A 20,254-nucleotide genomic window follows, 5' to 3' on the forward strand; every position below is an offset into this window, starting at 1 on the left:
TGTCTCCCTCACTGCGTTAAAAGATGTAATTGGAAGCGGGAAGAAGGTAGAAATTTATGATTATTTCTTCTAAGACAGCAAGTGATTTCAGACAGTTGGTTTAGAAGGAATACGGTTGAGGAAAGAATAAGGAACAGCTGGTTTAGTAGTGCTGGGACAGCTATAATGGGTGCCATCTATCGGGTACTATGCGCCATTACCGTTTTAGCGCCGCTAGTGTACTAGTCACAATATTGCTTCTCTTCGAACATATCAGGAAGGCGAACTGCTGGAATGTATACAAAACACTATCAGATGCTGCCTAGCGGGTTCACAGAATGAGGATGTCTGGACCTTAACTCATAACATTCTGACTGCAACTTGCGCGGATTATTTCCCAGGCAAGGTAAGAACAGGACAGAACCTATAGCACGTCTTTATTTTCTTCTTGAATGTTTTGAGTAAGGTGGAGAGCGCTTATTTTCACTTTCGGAAGTCAGCTTGGGAAATATGCAAATGACTTACTACTTGACGCTGCTTCTAAAGCCAGAGGTTCTGTATTTCGCTCCTAACTTAGCTGGACTCGCAGGCAATCAAAAAAAGGCAAAGGACAATACTTCCACTAAAGGGAGTATGCCAAAGATTCGTGGAGCAAAGTGAAAAAGACAGACCCATAGACAGGGCCGGTACAAGGAAGTTTCGGGCCCTAGGCAAAACTTCCTTCTTGCACCCCCACCCTCAGCCCTGCAGCAGTTCTCTGCCCCCCCCCCCACCCTGAGGCGCCCCCCGCGGCAGCTCCCCACCTCCCAGCCCGGGGATCCCTGCGGCAGCTCTGACCCAGGGGTTCCCCTGGGCTGCCGGGGGGCGCTGACCCAGAGGAACCCCTGGGCTGCCTGCCAGCGGCTCAGACTCCCTCTCCCTCCCAGCGCAGCGGGCGCTGTAAAAAAAAAAAAATTGGGGTGCCGCTTTTTGGTGCCCCCAAATCTTGGCATCCTAGGCAACCGACTAGTTGGCCTAAATGGTAACACCGGCCCTGCCCATAGATAATTGATTCTTTCCCAGAGGTTTCATTCAGATGCAGACACCTGGTCGTCCCAGAACACTGTTCTGCAGCACCGTACCTCTCCGGTCTTGTTTACTCAAATCAGACTCTTAATTCCCTACTGGCAAACTGATAATATCAACAGCGGAAACTATAGAAAAGTGGTAAAAATATCTAAATCCATCTGAGTCCTGTCTATACTACAGTTTTTATTGTTTCTATTGTTTATGGAGTAACACCAGTAATGAATTACGGGTCTTATTTTTGCCTGTGTAGAGGAGTCTCGGAGGAAATCTTTTTCCTTTTCAGCTTAAATATGTTTGACATCCTGCTTTTTCCCCAAAAAATTAATCTGTAGTGTATCCTATGGCTATTATTTCCCCCCTGCTTTTCCACGCATATTATGTCTGATTTCCAAGATAGTCAATCCTATCCTAGGAAACACTATTTCACTAGAAGGTTGGTGAAGCACTGGAACGGGTTACCTAGGGAGGTAGTGGAATCTCCACCCTTAGAGGTTTTTAAGGCTTGACAAAGCCTTGGCTCGGATGATAGTTGGTGTTGGTCCTGATTTGAGCAGAGGATTGGACTAGATGAACTCCTGAGTTCTCTTCCAACCCTAATATTCTATGATTCTATCTTTGGGCTTGCCTTTACTATGTATATTTTAATTGGACCTTGTTAATTACCCACTAGCTGGAAGTGGTTAACACTGGGCTGATCTTTCGGGGAAACCAAAAACAATTTTTAGCACAGAACAAACATGTAGGGGAGTCCAGATTAGCCTGTGCACACATGTTAGCTATCAATTAAATGGAAGTAAAAATTCTAGTGTAGACATAAGGTTAGAAAGTAGCTAAGATCAGTAAAGTGACCATGTAAAAATAGTGTCTTCTCATTCAGAGCTGCTCCCCTTCCACATGCCGAATCACAGTTTCTTCCTTTTACTGACAAAAATAAGTTGTTTACAACTTTTCATTCTTATTAGCACGCAAAACCACTACAACTATGGGAGAGTGAACCAGGTTCTATTATGGCTCCTGCACAGTAGACAGAATTAACTAAAGGACAAATAGTCTGGCTATTGTTTCAGAGGATGTGTGGGAGTAAAGATTCCTGGTCTTTACATGCAAAAAGAGGATGGATCTAAGCAATGACAAGATCCTTTAACCCCAACCATCTACTGGCCTGCCCAGGTCTCACTCTCATCAGCTCAATGTTTATGGCCATTCAGAGGTCCCCACTTTGTGAGAGGGCTATGCCATGTGTTGGTAGTCCATCGCTGATGAGGATGACGATGCTGTGCCATGAAGGTGGTGTGTATCCCCTGCATTGCCTCCCTCTAATCCTGTCCGGTTTGTGCTATTGAACCGCTCTTGTTCACTGACAAGGGCACCTCCATGGTCTCAGAGACAGAATTTGCCTCTAAACTTCAGCAGCAGAACTGATTACAACTGGTGATGTATGAGCCAGAAAGAGCAGCTTGACTTTCTGAACCCAGGTTGAGTTTCCAGTGCTGGAAGTTAGTGAGATGTTAAAAACCTCTGTGTAAACCCAGCAATTTGTTCAATGCTGTTTTTGCAGTGTCATGTTTTAGAACATAACCACACCTTAAGTTACTGCCTGGCAGAAGTGGCTTTTAATTAAAGGTTGAAAGGAATATAATGAAGGCTGATGGAAACCTTGGGGATACTTTAATGTTGATGCTCAAGATAGGGGCTGGGTTCTGTAGAAGTTTTACTGTATTTGGACTAACCTCCTGCTTGTTGTACTCATGCAAGTAGTCAAAGAGGCTGTTTACCTCACTCAAGAAAACAGGATTTGGCCTTTTGTAAGTAAAAAACAAAAATACTCTCTTTAAACGCAGCTTTCCCCCACTGCCTCATGTATTCAGTTTTTGTGGCAACAAACACAATCCTTTCTGTACTAGAAAAGCTCAGTACTGCTCCTGTTAAGAGACCGGCAAAATCTCACCAATTTCAACAAGTAGGATTGCACTCCTAGGATAATCTGCTCAATATATGTTGTTGTTCAGAGTCCCAAATGCAGTTCAGCTAGCACAAGACCTATGTGCCATTTAGGTCCTATTTACCTCTGTGCATGGGGTGAATTTCACCCCCAGTGAATTGTGATGTGGTGGGTTTTAATATTGTTAATTAAAGTCATTATTTTTCAGCTATGTTCCAGTGTTCATAATAATTATGCTATTTTTCTTGTGCTTCCTCTGAATGTATTAAGTTCTCATGTATCACAAAAGGAAGTTAGCATTTTAGAATGAATATTATTGGCCAAACTATTGGAAGAAACTAACAATTTAATCTGAATTATAACTCAAGATGAATATCGTCTTTGCACAAATCCTTTACAATCAGAAATGCACAGCAGACTGATTATTTTTTAGATGTAAGAAGAAACAGCATCAGTATGAAAATCACTCTTGGGGCTTGATCTAGCATTCTTTGTACAGCCAGAACTCCCACTGACTTTGGTGGGAAAACCATTAGCCAGTGTCTTTGATCAACCCTGTAAAATGTGATTACAGTTTAAAGTATAATTCACTGATCTCTGCTCTCATGGTCAGCAGCATGTTGAATGTCAAGAACCTAGATCCAATATCCATCGAATGAAAAAGCGAAAGAGATCTCTGAGAGCACAACCATGTGAGAAGCACAGACTTCAAGAACTACGGGCAGTATTGAGGAGTTATATAAATATAAAAAAATAGGGTTTAGAAATATTTATTACCAATGATGCAAATTTGTAAAGTTGTAAATTTTACAAATGATTTTTTTAATTCAAATTTTAAATGTTTTTAATTTATTTTGTAAAAACCTTTAACGTACAATTTGCTAAACAAATATCTTACAACCATAATGTAAGGATTTATTAATTAAAAAATTTTAATTTTGGGTCAGGTGGTGTTCCTATATTGATTGAAGAACCCCTTCCGCATCTGTGCTACAGGATTATGCCAGCATAGCTACAGTGTGGTAGCTATGTCGTTATAGTCTGCATAGTGTAGACATGGCCCTTCTCATTATAACAGAATGCCAGCTGTGCCATAATAAAGATTGAGAACATCTTTCTGTTTAAAGATTGACTGTTAAAGTTGCTCTAAAATCCACATGCTTCTTGTAATGCTTTGAAATGTGATATGCCTCAGGTGGGTTTATGGTAGGGTTATTGATCCAAATTTGGGGGCATTCGCAAAAGGGATCCCAGAGATATAACTCCCCGTCCCCTACAACCCCCCGCCCCATAGCATTTCTTAATGTTGGCAGATTTAACCAAGTCTTTTGTGCAGCACTGCAGATCAAACCATGCCCCTGAATGTGCTCAAAGTGATCTCAGTCACTCAACATTTACTCCATGGCACCCACTAAACCGATGGAGGAGCACCATTGAAAATGATACTCAAACTAGTCTAGTGGTTACAATAACTTTAAGCATGTAAGAGAAGACTGGTGTGCCTCTCTTCTCCCAAACCACATACCCAAAATAGCATCCCCTCCACCCTTTCCATCTTAACCTCCCCTTCACTTTAAACCATAGAACTTCAGAAGCCAAGTGTACCCAAAAAATGTTCTGGAAGGGTACGAGACACCACCTTAATTCTGCATTAATGAAGCTTCCTCTTAGTGGATCTCTTTTCTTCCCACCACCAACCCTTCCATTTAGGGTGTCAGCCATACATCTCTACAATGGGAAATAGAGATCTTCCTTCTGAGTGGCTTGTTCTTCTTCCTGTGATTCTATTTGTCGTCTCAAAATACATTGGTACAAAATATATTCTAAAGAAAAATCAGGAAAACACTATCTCTCACCTATTTTAGGTGAATTAATACTGAAGCCCAAGAATGCATCTATTATTTGCAGCCTGTTGGAAATTAATCTAGACCCCCTGTAACCACATGTATGGCTGCTGTATCTGTACTAACAGCTTTTGCAGCAACTACAGCTATGGCACCCACAAAAGGCTTGAGGTTCTGGGAACAGTTCCATGGGCCTGGAAAAATCCTCCAAAAGCATGAGTCTCAGGTCAAAAGCCTGAGATTAGGCAGGTCTTGACAACCATTATTTCTTTAGTTTTCAGCTTTTCTTTTCTCTGTTACAAAGATTTGTCCATTGAAGCTATTCTGGAGTAAATATTTCTGAAGTAAATAACACAACAATAACATGCTGAGAATTAGGGTAGCCACCTGTCCATGTTTTTCCATACTTGTCCCTTTTTGGAGGTAGCAGCTGTCCTGGGAAATGTATAAGGGTGCTCAGTAAACACCACCATCTGTTCAGTTTTTTGGGCTCAGGATCATCCCGGACGTTGTGTTTTGTTTTGGCTTTTTGGTACCTCAGTGGTGGCAACCCTAGAGAATGTGATTTGTGTGAAACTAAGGGGAAAAACCATCAATCCGATCTAGATCATAAACTCCTTGGGACACCAGAGGGTGTCTAAAAACTCAATAAGAACAGGAGTACTTGTGGCACCTTAGAGACTAACAAATTTATTAGAGCATAAGCTTTCGTGGGCTACAGCCCACTTCTTCGGATGCATATAGAATGGAACATATATTGAGAAGATATATATACACACATACAGAGAGCATGAACAGGTGGGAGTTGTCTTACCAACTCTGAGAGGGCAATTAAGTACGTGGAAAAAAAAAACCTTTTGAAGTGATAATCAAGATAGCCCAGTACAGACAGTTTGATAAGAAGTGTGAGAATACTTACAAGGGGAGACAGATTCAATGTTTGTAATGGCTCAGATTGACAGAGCCAGATGAGTACCCAGAAGTTATCTCCTACAAGACAGGCCCAACAAAGAAAATAACAGAACACCACTAGCTGTCACTTTCAGCCCCAGCTGAAACCTCTCCAGCGTATCATCAAAGATCTACAACCTATCCTGAAAGATGATCCCTCACTCTCACAGATCTTGGGAGAGAGACCTGTCCTCACTTACAGACAACCCCCCAACCTAAAGCAAATACTCACCAGCAACTACACATCACTGAACAAAAACACTGACCCAGGAACCTATCCTTGTAACAAAGCCCGATGCCAACTCTGTCCACATATCTATTCAAGTGACATCATCAGAGGACCTAATCACATCAGCCATACCATCAGGGGCTCGTTCACCTGCACATCTACCAATGTGATATATGCCATTATGTGCCAGCAATGCCCCTCTGCCATGTACATTGGCCAAACCGGACAGTCTCTACGCAAAAGAATTAATGGACACAAATCTGACATCAGGAATCATAATACTCAAAAACCAGTGGGAGAACACTTTAACCTGTCTGGTCATTCAATGACAGACCTGCGGGTGGCTATCTTACAACAGAAAAACTTCAAAAACAGACTCCAACGAGAGACTGCTGAGCTGGAATGGATATGCAAACTAGATACAATCAATTTAGGATTGAATAAGGACTGGGAATGGCTGAGCCATTACAAACATTGAATCTATCTCCCCTTGTAAGTATTCTCACACTTCTTATCAAACTGTCTGTACTGGGCTATCTTGATTATCACTTCAAAGGTTTTTTTTTTTTCACTTACTTAATTGGCCTCTCAGAGTTAGTCAGACAACTCCCACCTGTTCATGCTCTCTGTATGTGTGTATATATATCTTCTCAATATATGTTTCATTCTATATGCATCTGAAGAAGTGGGCTGTAGCCCACGAAAGCTTATGCTCTAATAAATTTGTTAGTCTCTAAGGTGCCACAAGTACTCCTGTTCTTTTTGCGGATACAGACTAACACGGCTGCTACTCTGAAACCTAAAAACTCAATCATACTGAATATCATTGAATTCTTATTTCCGTGAAGGGTCCTACTAAAATCAATGGGGATGGCTAATGTTAGCATCAAACACTATGCAAGTTTGCAGGACTGGGCTGTTATCTGCATCTCATGCAGGACGGGACACAATGTCAGTGATTAACAAATAGACTGTAATCATACAAAACTGACAGATGCTTTTCCCCATGACGGCGTTGGGGCTCACTCTCCTGCTTTTTTCAAGTCTGGTAATATTTGTTGTTTTTCTCAAAGCCTCAGCTTTTGGAGTCAGGTGATGAGACTTGCACCTTTAAATAAACAAGATCCGAGCCCTGGTGGCTGTGGAGCAAAGTCTGAGCCCGTCGCCTGGGACGGGAGCCCCCATTTCATTAGTCGGATCTCAGGCGGCCCGATCTGGGAGCAGGTGGGTGGGGCTGGCATAGGACCGCGCGTAGGGACACGGTGTCAGGAGCCACGAGGATGGGCGCGCTGGAGTACGGCTCAGAGAACGCGGTGATGCGAACACTGGCTACGGCACGTGGAGCTCGACGGGAAACTAGCCGCCGGGCAGGGGGCAGCGCCTGCGCAGACGCGATTGGGGGGGTCTTTCTCTCCCCAATCGCGGAAGGCGGAACGCGGAACGCGGAGCGCGCGGACGCAGGCGCGGGGGGGGAGCTTTCGTTGACGCTCCGGGGCCGCTGGGCTGTTGCCAAGAGCCGGCGGCGCCGGAAGGGGCGGGGTTGTTTCCGCTGTGCACTTGGTCGGACGCGTGCGTTTGTGGGTGCGGGCGCCGGCGGCCCAGCCTGGGGGATGTCGCGTGCGGGCAGCGCGGTGAGGGCGGCCCCCGGCGGGGGCAGCGGCAGTGGCGGCAGCGCGCTCTTCTCGGGCTTCCGCGCTCTCGGCCTTTACTCCAACCACCTGCCCCACGTGCTGCGCTACCACCAGCGCCACCGCGAGTTCTACCTGCTCACCGCCGCGGGGAGGAGCTTCCACACCTACAACGTGAGTGACACACCCCCTCCCCCGTCGGATCATGTGGCTCCCCTCTCCCCCGCAGCGTGAGTGACCCCCCCGAGCTCCCAGGCCCCCTCCTGTCCTGCAGTATGCGTGATCGCCCCAGTCCCCGCCCCACTGGCGGTACAAGCCGCGCCCCCTCTCCCGGCCCAGCTTCCTCGACCTACAAGGTGCCTTGTTTCCATTTAGGATTTTACACGGCTGTTGTAATAACTCCCCCATCTCCTCACCCACATTTTTAAGCAGGGAAAAGTGAAAACAAAGCGTAAGTCTGTGACACCCACACTGTGCAGCCTCCTGCTCGGAAGCCCTCCGCTTCTCTGTTTTCCAGGATCAGTATGGGCGCCACAGCACCTTCCTCTAGATCTGTGCAGATTTTCTTCTGTACTGTAATGCTCTCCTCAAATGCCCCACTTGGGCCACATCATCCAGAGAGTTAATTTAATCACACAAAAAGTGACTTGTAAGTAAATGAGAGTTCTTGGAGTGCTTTGGTGGCAAAAAGCTACTGGGGAGAGGCTGTTCTGGGTTTGATTTTTGATAAATTGGGTGGAACTGGTGGAGAATTTGAAAGTAAATGGCATCTTGGGTGAAACTGATCATAAAATGATAGAGTTCATGATTCTAAGGCAGGGGTGGGCAAACTTTTTGGCCCAAGGGCCACATCGGGGAATAGAAATTGTATGGAGGGCCATGAATGCTCACAAAATTAGGGTGGGGGTATGGGCTCTGGGGTGGGGCTGGGGATGAGAGGTTTGGGGTGCAGGAGGGTGCTCCAGGCTGGGATCGAGTGGTTTAGCGAGTGGGAGGGAGGATCAGGGCAGGGGGTTGGGGCATGAGGAGAGGTTCAGGGGAGTGGGGCCGAGCTGCGTGGTGCGGCCCCTGACCCAGCGCCCCGGCCGGAGTGGGGCCGAGCTGCGTGGTGTGGCCCCTGACCCAGCGCCCCGGCCGGAGCGGGGCTGAGCCGCATGGTGCAGCTCAGGGGACGTTTTAAAACGGCTTGCGGGCTGGATCCGACCCATGGCCATAGTTTGCTCACCCCTGTTCTAAGGAATGGTAAGATGAAAAAGAGTAGAGTGAAGACAATGGATTTCAAGAAGATAGACTTTAGCAAACTCAGGGGGTTGGTAGGTAAGATCCCATGGAAAGGAAGTCTAAGGAGAAAAACAGTTCAAGAAGTTAGCAGTTTTTCAAAGAGACATTATTAAGCGTTCAAGAGTAACTTGAACTGTCCCACTGTGTAGGGAAGATAAGAAGTATGGCAAGAGACAATCCTGGCTTAACCAGGAGATCTTCAGTGATCTGAAACTCAGAAATAGAGTCCCACAAAAAAGTGGGGATGAGGACAAATTATGAAGAATGACTATAAAAAACAACACGAGCAAAACACATGTAGGAGCAAAACTAGACAGGCTAAGTCACAGAATGAGATTAAACTAGCTAGAGATTTAAAGGGTAACAAGAAAACATTTTACAAATATATTTGAACTAAGAGGAAGGACAGGATAGCCCATTACTCAAGGAGATGGGGAAAGACAGTAACAGAAAATGTGGAAATGACAGAAGTGCTAAATTATATTTTTTTGTTTCGGGTTTCACCAAAAAGATTAGTAGTGATTGGACATCTAACATAGTGAATGCTAGTGAAAATGAGGAAGGATCAGAGGCTAAAACGGGAAAAAGAAATTAAAAATTACTTGGACAACTAGATGTCTTCAGGTTGTCAGAGCCTGATGAAATACATCCTAGAGCAGTGGTCTCCAAACTTTTTTGATCGCGCACCCCTATCAGTAAAAAATTTTTGAGTATGCACCCCCTGCTGCGCCGGTTCTACCATTTTTGCCAAAGAAAAAAAAAAAAGCTGCTCAGACTCCCGCCCAAAACTGCCAAAGCGCAAAAAAAAAAAAGCACTCCTCCTGCTGCGCACCCCCAAGGATCCTCTTGTGCACCCCCTGGGGTATGCACACCCAACTTTGGAGACCACTGTCCTAGAGTACTCAAGGAGCTGACTGAGTTGATATTTGAGCCATTAGCTGTTGTATTTGAAAACTCATGGAAGATGGGAGAGATTCCAGAGGACTGGAAGAGGACAAATATAGTGTCAATCTATAAAAAGGGGGATAAAGATTATCCAGGGAATTATAGACGTGTCAGTTTAACTTCAGTACCTGGAAAGATAATGGAGCAAATAAGCAATCCATTTGCAAACACCTAGAAGATACTAAGGTGATAAGGAACAGTCAACATGGATTTGTCAAGAACAAGGGAATGGTTTTACATGATTTGACAGGGTAACAAGGCTTGTGGATCGTGGGCTTGTGGAAACTTGTATTCCTGGGAAACTTTAATGGTGGAAAGGCATATGGAGACTTGGGTGCCTAAAGAATTAGATGGCAGCTGAGCATGCGTTTTGAGGATCTCAGTGGCACCTAAATGTTGGATTTGGGGAGTGTCTAAATTGGAAGTTAGGTGCCTAAGACATTTGTGGATCTAGCCACCCAGCACTTTTGTACATATATACCAGCCCTTTGCAGATGTTTTGATCTCCACAGAATTTTCTTTGGATCTTGGTGTGCCTTAAGGTTAAGGACCTGCTCCATGCTGGAAAAGGCAAATCTTGTCTCCCAGATGAGATGATTATGAAGAAGTTCAGTGATTGGGAGTATGATTTGGCCCTGTGTCTGCTGGGGTTTTACACTTTGGTTTCTAGTCAGATCATGTGCAGGAGGACCTTTTTCATGCATAGTTCTGAATTTGCAAATGCTAATGTTTCTAGAATGCTGGATTTGTATTTGTAGGAAATTCAGAGCAGAAAACTACTAAAGATCCATCTTTTTATTTATTTATTTTTTTTTAACAGGTAAAGAAACTTGGTATAGTTGCTGTTAGTAAGTATACAGTTTGTTCTACATAATGCAAATTACTTTTTTCCCCCAAACAGCTAACACATCTGTATAGACATGAATTGTGTAATAGGAAGCAAATCTTATCTATAACTAGCTATGTCAAAGTATATTAAAATAATATTAAGGTTGTAGACTCAAGCACTTAAATGTTAGGAAATGCCGTGCAATCTTAATTCTGTGCCCTTGGTATGTGCTATGATAAAGTCTTTAATTAGATGATCACATATTTTTCCACAGTACACTACCCTTGTTCAGTGAATGGGTAGATATTCAAGATTTCTTAACCTATATGTAGCCCCAGGTCTTACATAACACACTATTGGATCTTGCTGGGCTGAGCCTGCTCACCCACACCTGGTTCACCTGGCGCAGAGGGGCAGGGCCCTGGGGTGTTTCTGGGGCAGGCCCAGCCCTTGCACTGTGTCAGGATCAGGTGCAGCCTCACTGCCGAGTCCCTGAACCCTAAACCTCCCACCTCCCTCCCGGTAATCTCCCACTTCAGTGCAGCCAGTGCCCTGTGTTCCCCACTGGCATGCTGGAGCCACATTTATTTATTGACAAATAAAATTTGCAGAATTTTAAAATATTGTGTGCCTAATTTTTAATTTTTTGGCGCAGAATTCCCTCAGAATTCTCTGCACCTATCCACTCCTCCAAACTCCTGCTGCCCACACTCCTATGCAAACCCTCCCCCACACAATAGGTTCCTGCTTCACCTACTTGGATCAGCCTTATTCACTCCCCTATCAGCTTCACTTCTCTTTGTCTCCTGCAACACCCACTCCCACCCTAATTCTCAGGCCATTTCTATAGGGACTGTTGTGACATAGCTGTGCTGCTGTAGCTATGTCATCATAACCCCATATTGTAGAGGCAGGCCTACAGTGATGGAAGGGTTTTTTTTGTCAGTGTAGGAGCACAACTTCCCCAAATAATGGTAGCTATGTCAAGGAAACCAGTCTTCCATCGACCTACTTGCTTCTACACTTGGGGTTGCGTCAGCTTAGCTACGACAGTCGAGGGGTGGATTTTTCCTCTCTCTCAGCACCATAGGTATGCCAGCCTACGTTTTTAAGTGTAGGCCAAGCCTCATTCCTCTGCATTTCAGTGTGGCTGCTTCCTCCTCCTTACTGCCTGGGCACAAGCAGCAGGAGCATTGTCTCTTCTGTGCACTCAATCTCTCTGCTCTCTTCCTATGCCCAGTGCCACAGAAGCCTGCTGGATGACAGGTGGAATAATTACAGGGAAAGTCCTACTCAGACTTGCAGCCCCACACTGAAGCATGCTCAGTACAGACAGAACCCGCTAATCCCACCCCCCTTCCAGATTTTGAGTCCCTGCTCCAAAGCATGGGGGCATTAGAGCCGGGGCCGGCTCCAGGCACCAGCCTACCAAGCATGTGCTTAGGGCGGCACCTGGAGGGGGGCAGCGCTCACCCGGGGAGAGCGGGGCCCCGGCCAGGCTTGCTGCCCTTCCCCCGGCGCTCTGGCCGGCTGGGGAGAGTGGGGCCACCCTGCTCCAGCCAACCGGGGAGAGCGGGGCCGCCCTCCTCCCGGCGCTCCCCGCCGGGGGGCGGCGGGAGGCTTTTTTGCCTGGGGCGGCAAAAAAGCCAGAGCCGGCCCTGATTAGAGCTTCCAAATGAAACCATTTTGTGGGGGGAAAATTAATATAGTCAAAACAATGTGTGTTCTAGTAATCTAATTCTTGGAAACAGCAGAACTGTGTTAGCTAAAACTTTTAAGTAGTAGTTAACCTGAAGCAGACGCTCAGCATGGAAAATTTCAGTCCAAATGATTTAAGGATGGCAAAGGTATTAGCCAGTGACAGTGGGGGTTTTATAATGGGGTGTGTCAAGCAACCTTAATTGTAGGCAGCGCTAGTAGCTCTCTTAAGACTTGATGACAAATCCAAAAATAGTTGACACTTTTTTGTTTCACTCGTATTATATGCTCCATTTTCATGGGCTGTAGGAGTCTTGTTATTTTTGGGTAGCTTCTGTAATGTATAATGCAGAATATTTTAAAAGTTAATTCATGCCCTAACTCACAGTGTTTCCTACATATTTTCTCGTTGTGTTCACTTCTAGGAAAACATTTCTCATAATTTAGCCACTTGTTGCCCAAAGACAGTATTTGATGATAATCTTCTTCCTGACATACCTTAATTTGTTATTGGTAATTTGCAATCATGAATATGTTGATATGTTGTAAGACATTTTTTATTGTGAAAATGAAAATTGTCAAACTTATTCCCTTCTTTATTCATAGGTAATGCTTTATTACAAGACATTACTTGTTTGGCAGCAGACCGAATGTTGGTCTTCGCTTCATATGGCAATCTTCTCCATGCTTTTGCCCGGAACAAAGAGGTTTTTATAACTTATTTATTGTGTAATAACCAGACACTAAGCCAATATTGATATGTTTTCTTACTTAAGTCACTTATTCCTATCAACTGCAATTTAATTTCACAAGTTTTGGGAACAATAGCCTCACAATGCTCAGCAATAACAATGGATAAGTTAAAATAAGAAAGGTTTAAGGACAAATTCTACAATGGTTGGGCTGTGACACTTATAAAATGACAGTGCTCTGATAAAGAAATAATCTTCAGGACACAAAAGTTAAAATACAATTAAAACTATGACAAAAAAGATTTGCCAAGTACACTTTCTCACAAGGAAGCTATCATAAATGAGACTTAACAAAGGTGTATATTTACTAGATAAAATACAGTATAATGTGTATTAATGGGTTTCTGTTACAGGTAGTTGCTATCGTTAAAGTAATATACTAAAATATTACAATATGTGAAAAGGTTTACTGAAATGTGTACTTTGAAATCATAGGTGGTTCATATATATGATGGTCACAAAGGAGAAATTCACCTTTTGCAGCCATTTGGTGATCATGTCATCTCTGTGGATATTGATAATGTTCTTATTGTTTGGGATGTACAATCAGAAGGTGAGTCACTATTTCCTCATTCTGTAACTGTCCAAACTATCTGTAGTATGTGATAAAAGTTGTAAGCATTTGATAATGTAAGACAACTTGTTTAATGCTTATGCCAGAGTTCTTAATTTTCTTAAGGCAAAATAAAACGGTTGTTACATTAATGTTTGAAATCCTGATCCTGCAGTGAGCTTCATTGGTGGACCCCTGCACCCATTCAAAGCTCCCTTGACTTCAGGAGGAGAAAGGGTTGGAGAGAGGCATGTGGTGCAGAGGTCTACTTATAGATAATTGGTATCTCTTAACATTCCCTTTGTTCATGAGAGTTGTGGTGAAAGAAGTTTGGTGTCATGTGGAGTCCTAAAATTTCTTCAGTCACGTTATCTATGACACTGGGTATGGCATGGAAATTGCTTGCTTTCTGGGCAGCAGAAAAAGATCAAGTGCTGAGTTTTTTAGTTGTCAGTAGCTTTTCATGCTATTAAATGGATAGGTTTGAAAGGATTAGATTTTTATCAATAAATGTTGATTTCACCGTATGTGCGCAAACCAATGAAAAAATATTTCCATCAATGATGCTTGAAAACTTACAGATATGCAGAGTAAGAAAAGTCCTGCTTGAGAACTTCTTAGACTTTTGATTTAAGGCATTTACTTTGTGTATTTTGGCTTGTGGTGTTGACAATTTGTTTTAACGGTTATAAAACTTCAACTCTTTTAATCTGTCCGTTATTAAATAATTGTCTACCCCTGTTGCCTGACCCCTCCCATAGTTTCCCACAACTGTGAAAATTTAAATAGGTAATAGAAAAAAATTGTTTAAAAATATTATCCATTGAAATTATAAAGTCTAATTGTGCTAAGTTTAAATAAGGTTTTGATGGCTCACTGCTAGGTGGGATCACACTTCGGTGGCTTAATTCTTTCTTTTCAAAGAATTCTCCGATTTTGGTATTGGGCAATGACTCATTAGCCTGACAGGTTCTCTTATGGTGGTCTGTGGCGTTTAACAATTTTTAAAATAATTACTACGCTTCTAAGTTGGCGTTCATGTATTAACAAGACTTTGTTATAATGTAAACAGAAGACATGATAATCAAGTGAGATGTTCTGCTCAGAAAGCACAATAAGAATCCTTTATAATGATATAAATCTGTTCTGCGGGGCACTATAAAGTAAGCTACATAACTTGCCACGAGATGAGTCAGGTTCATATGAGGTTTCTGGTGCTTTCAGGGAAGAAATCCCAGTTGTGAGGACTTCTTCCCATTTGTGCATGTAAAAGATGAAATGCAAATTTCTTAAAAATTTGCAAAGAATGGCTAACTTGGAATGTTTGTAATGGTAGCATAACTAACACAGTTTCTTATGTCTGCAGAAGAATACCTACAACTGAATTTTGATAAGGCTGTTTTTGCAGTTTCTGCAATTATGCATCCAAGTACCTACTTAAATAAAATTCTCCTTGGCAGTGAACAAGGAAGCCTGCAGTTATGGAATGTAAAATCCAAGTAAGATTCTTTATTCTTTAAGTACATTTCACTCTCCAGGTGGAGCTATACTGAGTTTTAACATTTTCTAAATAAAACGATCTCTTAATGCAGGTCTATTTTTTCTAATTCCTTCAACAGAAGAGCCCCTCAGTGTTGTTTTCAGAAATATGGGCAATACAGTTGCCTCTCGTATGTGACTGAAAATGCTATTTTTTCAAGCCAGGATTTTTTTTGCTGTGAAGTAACAGGGATTGTGCAGGTTTCTTCAGTAATCTTCCTTGCTTTCATTTCCCAACCCTGACCCCACTCAGCATTTTAGCTAGTTGTCTATCTGTTGAAGTATGGCAGAGGAAGTAGTTGTAGAACTCCTCCCCCTTAAAATTGTTGTCTAGCCACTGAGTGGGCCCATGAGGAGGATATACCTAGCTGAGTGTGGGGAGGAAGGTTTCGCACCTGTTCAGCTGCTGCAGGATTTGGGACTGAGATCACTACTCAGATTGTCTCCTCACGCTCTACTACAGTAATTCAAGGTGGGGAAGAGACTTGCTGATTGGAGGCACTGCCCTGTTGTAGATTCAACTTGTTTTACTTTGCCCCAATTTGCCAGTACAGGCATCTGAAATTAAAAACACGTAATTGCATTGTAGAAGTTGTTGAGGTGGAGGGAGTTGTACATTCCAGTTCTCCAAAGTGCAATTTTCAAAAATGACATCTGCACTGAGGACGCCAAGTCCCATTGCCTTTCAGTAATCACATTAATACAAAAGGCCATAATTACAACTCATGGCTTTTGTAGTAGCTGGTAGGCCTTTTCTCTCTTGGGTGGTGGGCTGAGTAGGTGTGTGAATTCATATGGTAGCAAATCTCCAGGCTGCTCATCTGCACTCTTTCTGCCAAACCACAAAACTCCACTATGTGGAGTCCTCTTATACAGACTACTATGTTTTCTTCCCTCTTTCCTCTCATCCTTGCAGAGTGGAAGCTCTGCTGTATTTTAGGGCCTTCCATTCCTGTGTGAAGGGAAGCAGCATTTGTCCCTTAGACTGAAACAATATCTGTATTTGCTTGCAGACTTGCCACTGCATTGGGACATGTTTAGAATATCTTCACAGCCAGAGCTAGGAACTTAATTTTTTAAAATAACTTAAATTCTTTAAAGACTGTGCAGGCAAAATAAGTGTTAATCAGTGACTACTGAAGGAATCCAACCCGTATAGGGGTCAAGCATAGGAGTTTATTACGCACAGCGCTGGCGGAGTGTCACCTTGCTTATTAGGCTCAGAGACACTGTCAATCAGTTGATTACAATGGAATATATAGATTTTCCCTGGGCAGGGGAAAGTGACGGGTTGACAGTTCCACACCCCGGGATAGGTTTTGCAGCAAGACAAGATAGCACATTAGCCAATGGTTAACGGGTTACATAATGTCTCCGCACATGGTCTCAAGTTAGCAAGTTAACATTTAATTAATACTTTGATAAAATGTTATTAGTATAATATATGTATGTGTGTGTGTGTATGTGTGTATATATATATATATATATATATATATATATATATATATATATATATATATATATATATATATATATATATATATATATATATATATATATATATATATATATATATATATATATAAAATTCTGATTTGGGATCCATAGGAATGGAGCAACTCCTTTGATTGTCCAACAGGTACATTCCTAGGGGTTAAAATAAAGAAACAGTGAAAGTGTATGGCAATAAAGATGGTCTCCTTTGTGTCCCTTGGAAAGGGAGGTGGGAGGATGCCATATCTTATACTGACATGTGCCAACCTTTCATAAACTCAAGGTTGGATCTGTGGGAAGAACATCTTCCCTACAGAAGAAACTAACACAATAGGAACAGGGATTCTTTGTTCAATTTGAAACATAATTTTTCAGTTATTGCTTCAACATCTGGCATTTCTACTGACCAAGCGTATCTTAGCAAAGGCAATGTTATCTTGTTTATTCTGCTTTCTCTTAGCTAATCACTATTTGCTAGGCCTCTGGTCTCTTGACCAAACTCTGGACTTTGGGTCTGGAAAAGAGCTGGCACAATCCATATATCAGGTTGTTATATAAAATGCACATAGATTTTTAACCCTTCAATTATATATAGTTTTAATGAGTTTGTTCTTTTTAATTTATTTTTATATGTATTTTAATACTTTAAACATCTGGATTTAGTTTTAAGTTTTTTATTGTAATATATTTTGGTTTTGGCACAATGACCTGTGGCTGAGTTACTATTAATAAGCTTGACTTAAGTGTTGGTATTCTATCTTTCCATGAGCTGACTATTTCCAACTCTAGAGTAGGAGACCTCGTTATGGGTGCACACACACACTGTAAATGTGAAAATATATATGACTACAGTTCATGAGAATTTACACTTGTCATGTGGTTCAAGGTTTTAGTCTCATAGCAATTACACATTTTCAATAATATCATTGCTCTTTTATTTTTATTCAGGGTAGCTATATGGTGCTATCACTGCTGTACCAAAAACTACTAAAAACAGGATTAAAATAGAATTTTTTTCTTAAATTCCCTTTTAAACAAAGATAGAGTAGGTGATTGCAGTTTGAAATGAATGCACTGCTTGGGCTTGTTTAGCATTCTCACACTTGTGTGTAAATATAATAGAGGATTATGTTTTAAAGGCCTGATGTTGAGCCAGGTGCCCACTTCAATGCTTACTGTTTTAGATAACCCCATGGCATCAGTGGGAGCATTTATGGTAATCCGCACCAGTTAGTGGGTGCAAGATTGAGCCCTAAATTTGACTTAAGTGAATCTGCCTTGTAACCCAAATACCAAAAAAAAAAATTTTTTTGGAATGATTTTTGTATAGCATGCGAAACTAAACATTTAGTGTCATTATTTGATAACTAATAAACACAGCCAAACTTAATTTTACCAAAATATTTTTATTGGTGCTTACAGTGAAAGTACATATCCTCAGTTATGTCGTTTAGTCACTAATGTTACATCATGCACCTCTCATGCTTCAAGCATTCTATAATCAGGGCCTTGTGTACAATTTCCTTTGCCTCAGTTTTACCACTGCTCTGCCTGAAAATAGTCTCATCCTGAAGACAGAATGCACCAATATAGTTTTCAACTTTTCCATATATATAGGTATTACCCTAATTTTTAAATTCCATAGATATTTTTTTTAATGTATGCTGCTAGCCTTCATTCTCTGTCATACTGCTTTCTAGATTTACTTGCTCGACGTTCATTTTGATGTAGACTTTTTCTAAATATAACTTCTAAAACACTTTCTTTTCACAGCAAACTTTTATACTCATTTCCAGGATGGGGTTTAGGGGGTGTGACAACCCTCGAACAGGTTAGTAGTTTTGATCATTGGTTTATAAAAGGTAATTCTAGAACAGCAGTCAGTGTTGTTTAACATTCTTGTACAGTCCTATAGGTGCATATTGTGTACAGAGAGTATAGATAATATCCCTGCTTGGAGAAGCATACAATCTAGGGGACAAGTCCTGTAAATCCTTACTAACTTACATAGCTTTCTTAACTTCATTCTGGTTACTCCACTGAGTAAGGACTACTTCGGTGACTTACGTTTTTAGGGTTTTGGTGTACCGTAGGCCAGCTTATTTATGTTGCCAGTTTCTTGCTTCTGAAATTCATTTGGGTTTTTTTTATTTTTACGTCGGGGGGAGGGGGAGAAATCAAACTTTTGCCAAAATGAAAAGAACAACTCCAAAAAGAAAAAAACAGGGGGCTATTACAAACAAAATAAAAACAAACTAAAAATATGATACCATACAGTATCATATAACATCGGCTGCTCAAGCTTCTGCGAACAATTTTAATTTCATATAAATTTATTTTTAGTGCAACATGTTCAATCTCACTTTGATGCTTTAGAATGGTCAAATGCTCAATTATAGATTGATATTATGTGGTAGGAAACGAAGTGCAAGATTTATTAAGTACCTGACTATAAGGTTAAACCATTCATTTTAGACCTAAATTTACTTGAATGTCATACATATCGGGTGTTAACTTGCTGTACCTGTAACATACTGGTATAGAAAAAGCTTATGGACCATGAAGTAGGTTACACAGAACTTGACATAGCATATTCCAGCTAAGTTTGCAAAATTAAGCACTCAAGTCAGGAAATGAGATCCACATGCATATTTTATACTGTACAGATTTTAGTTACGTATCACAAACACATACATTGTGTAGGACTGCCTCCCTTACATAGTGCACAAGTTGGACAGTGAAGGAGGAACAGATGTGAAATTTACTAGACTTATTCGAACATGTTTAAAGGAAACAGTTATCTACCAAAAATCATTTTTTTTTCTAGGAAAGTTTTTAATTGCTTAAATTTATTTCTTAAATTATTTTTAGGCTAAATTAATGCATTCCCTCCCATTGGTTGCATATCCATGGACTTTCTCCTACTTCACTACACATTGTTGCTCATGTACACTGAAGGCTGAATTGCTCAGAATATACTGAAATCAGGTCAAATCCAGTGACTCAGTAGTTTTATTCTTAATTTATGTTGTGTAATTTCAAACATAAGTTTTTGGCTAGAATGAAGCAGAATCCCTGCCTAATTTGCTAAGAAGAAATATCTCATTTGCTTTGCAAATTCAACCTGTTCACTGAAGGAAGCAGTGATGTTGTAATAATAAAATGTCATGTAGTTAAAGAATATATTAATACATTCAGCAGAACTTATTTTTTAATAGGAAAAATACAGACGGATGGAGAGGAATCTGTTCAATTTCTCTCTCATCATTTAACTCTCTTTCACAGGCACCAGCAGTAGATGTAGTTGCAATAGGTCTCGTGTCTGGTCATATCATTGTGCACAACATTAAGTTTGATGAAACACTGATGAAATTTCAGCAAGACTGGGGTCCCATCACAGCAATATCTTTCCGTACAGGTAAATTCTAGCAGTTTGATTAGTCGTATATGCAGATCAAATTAAAACAGTAATATTAATTGAAAAGTAGAAAAATTAAACATATTTTTAAGGTATTGTAGGCA

General features: G+C 41.5%; 1 protein-coding gene across 4 annotated transcripts in view; it reads left to right on the forward strand.

The window, feature by feature from the left end:
- Window positions 1–102: 102 nt before the first annotated feature.
- Window positions 103–20,254, forward strand: part of WDR36 (WD repeat domain 36) — a 61,730-nt gene continuing 41,578 nt past the window's right edge. Inside the window, exons 1-7 of one of the 4 annotated variants that reach the window (XM_065550302.1) lie at window positions 103–385; window positions 10,688–10,715; window positions 13,001–13,101; window positions 13,582–13,699; window positions 15,066–15,198; window positions 18,506–18,563; window positions 20,018–20,150. In XM_065550302.1, coding sequence (XP_065406374.1) covers window positions 13,045–13,101; window positions 13,582–13,699; window positions 15,066–15,198; window positions 18,506–18,563; window positions 20,018–20,150 — 499 coding nt within the window. In that variant the 5' untranslated portion in view covers window positions 103–385; window positions 10,688–10,715; window positions 13,001–13,044. Of the gene's footprint in view, window positions 386–7,517; window positions 7,816–7,838; window positions 8,291–10,687; window positions 10,716–13,000; window positions 13,102–13,581; window positions 13,700–15,065; window positions 15,199–18,505; window positions 18,564–20,017; window positions 20,151–20,254 lie in introns of those variants that run through there. The other 3 variants (XM_005281634.5, XM_065550303.1, XM_065550304.1) reach the window with 3 other exon arrangements.

Source organism: Chrysemys picta, chromosome 6, assembly GCF_011386835.1.
Source record: "Chrysemys picta bellii isolate R12L10 chromosome 6, ASM1138683v2, whole genome shotgun sequence".
Lineage (NCBI taxonomy): Eukaryota > Metazoa > Chordata > Testudines > Emydidae > Chrysemys > Chrysemys picta.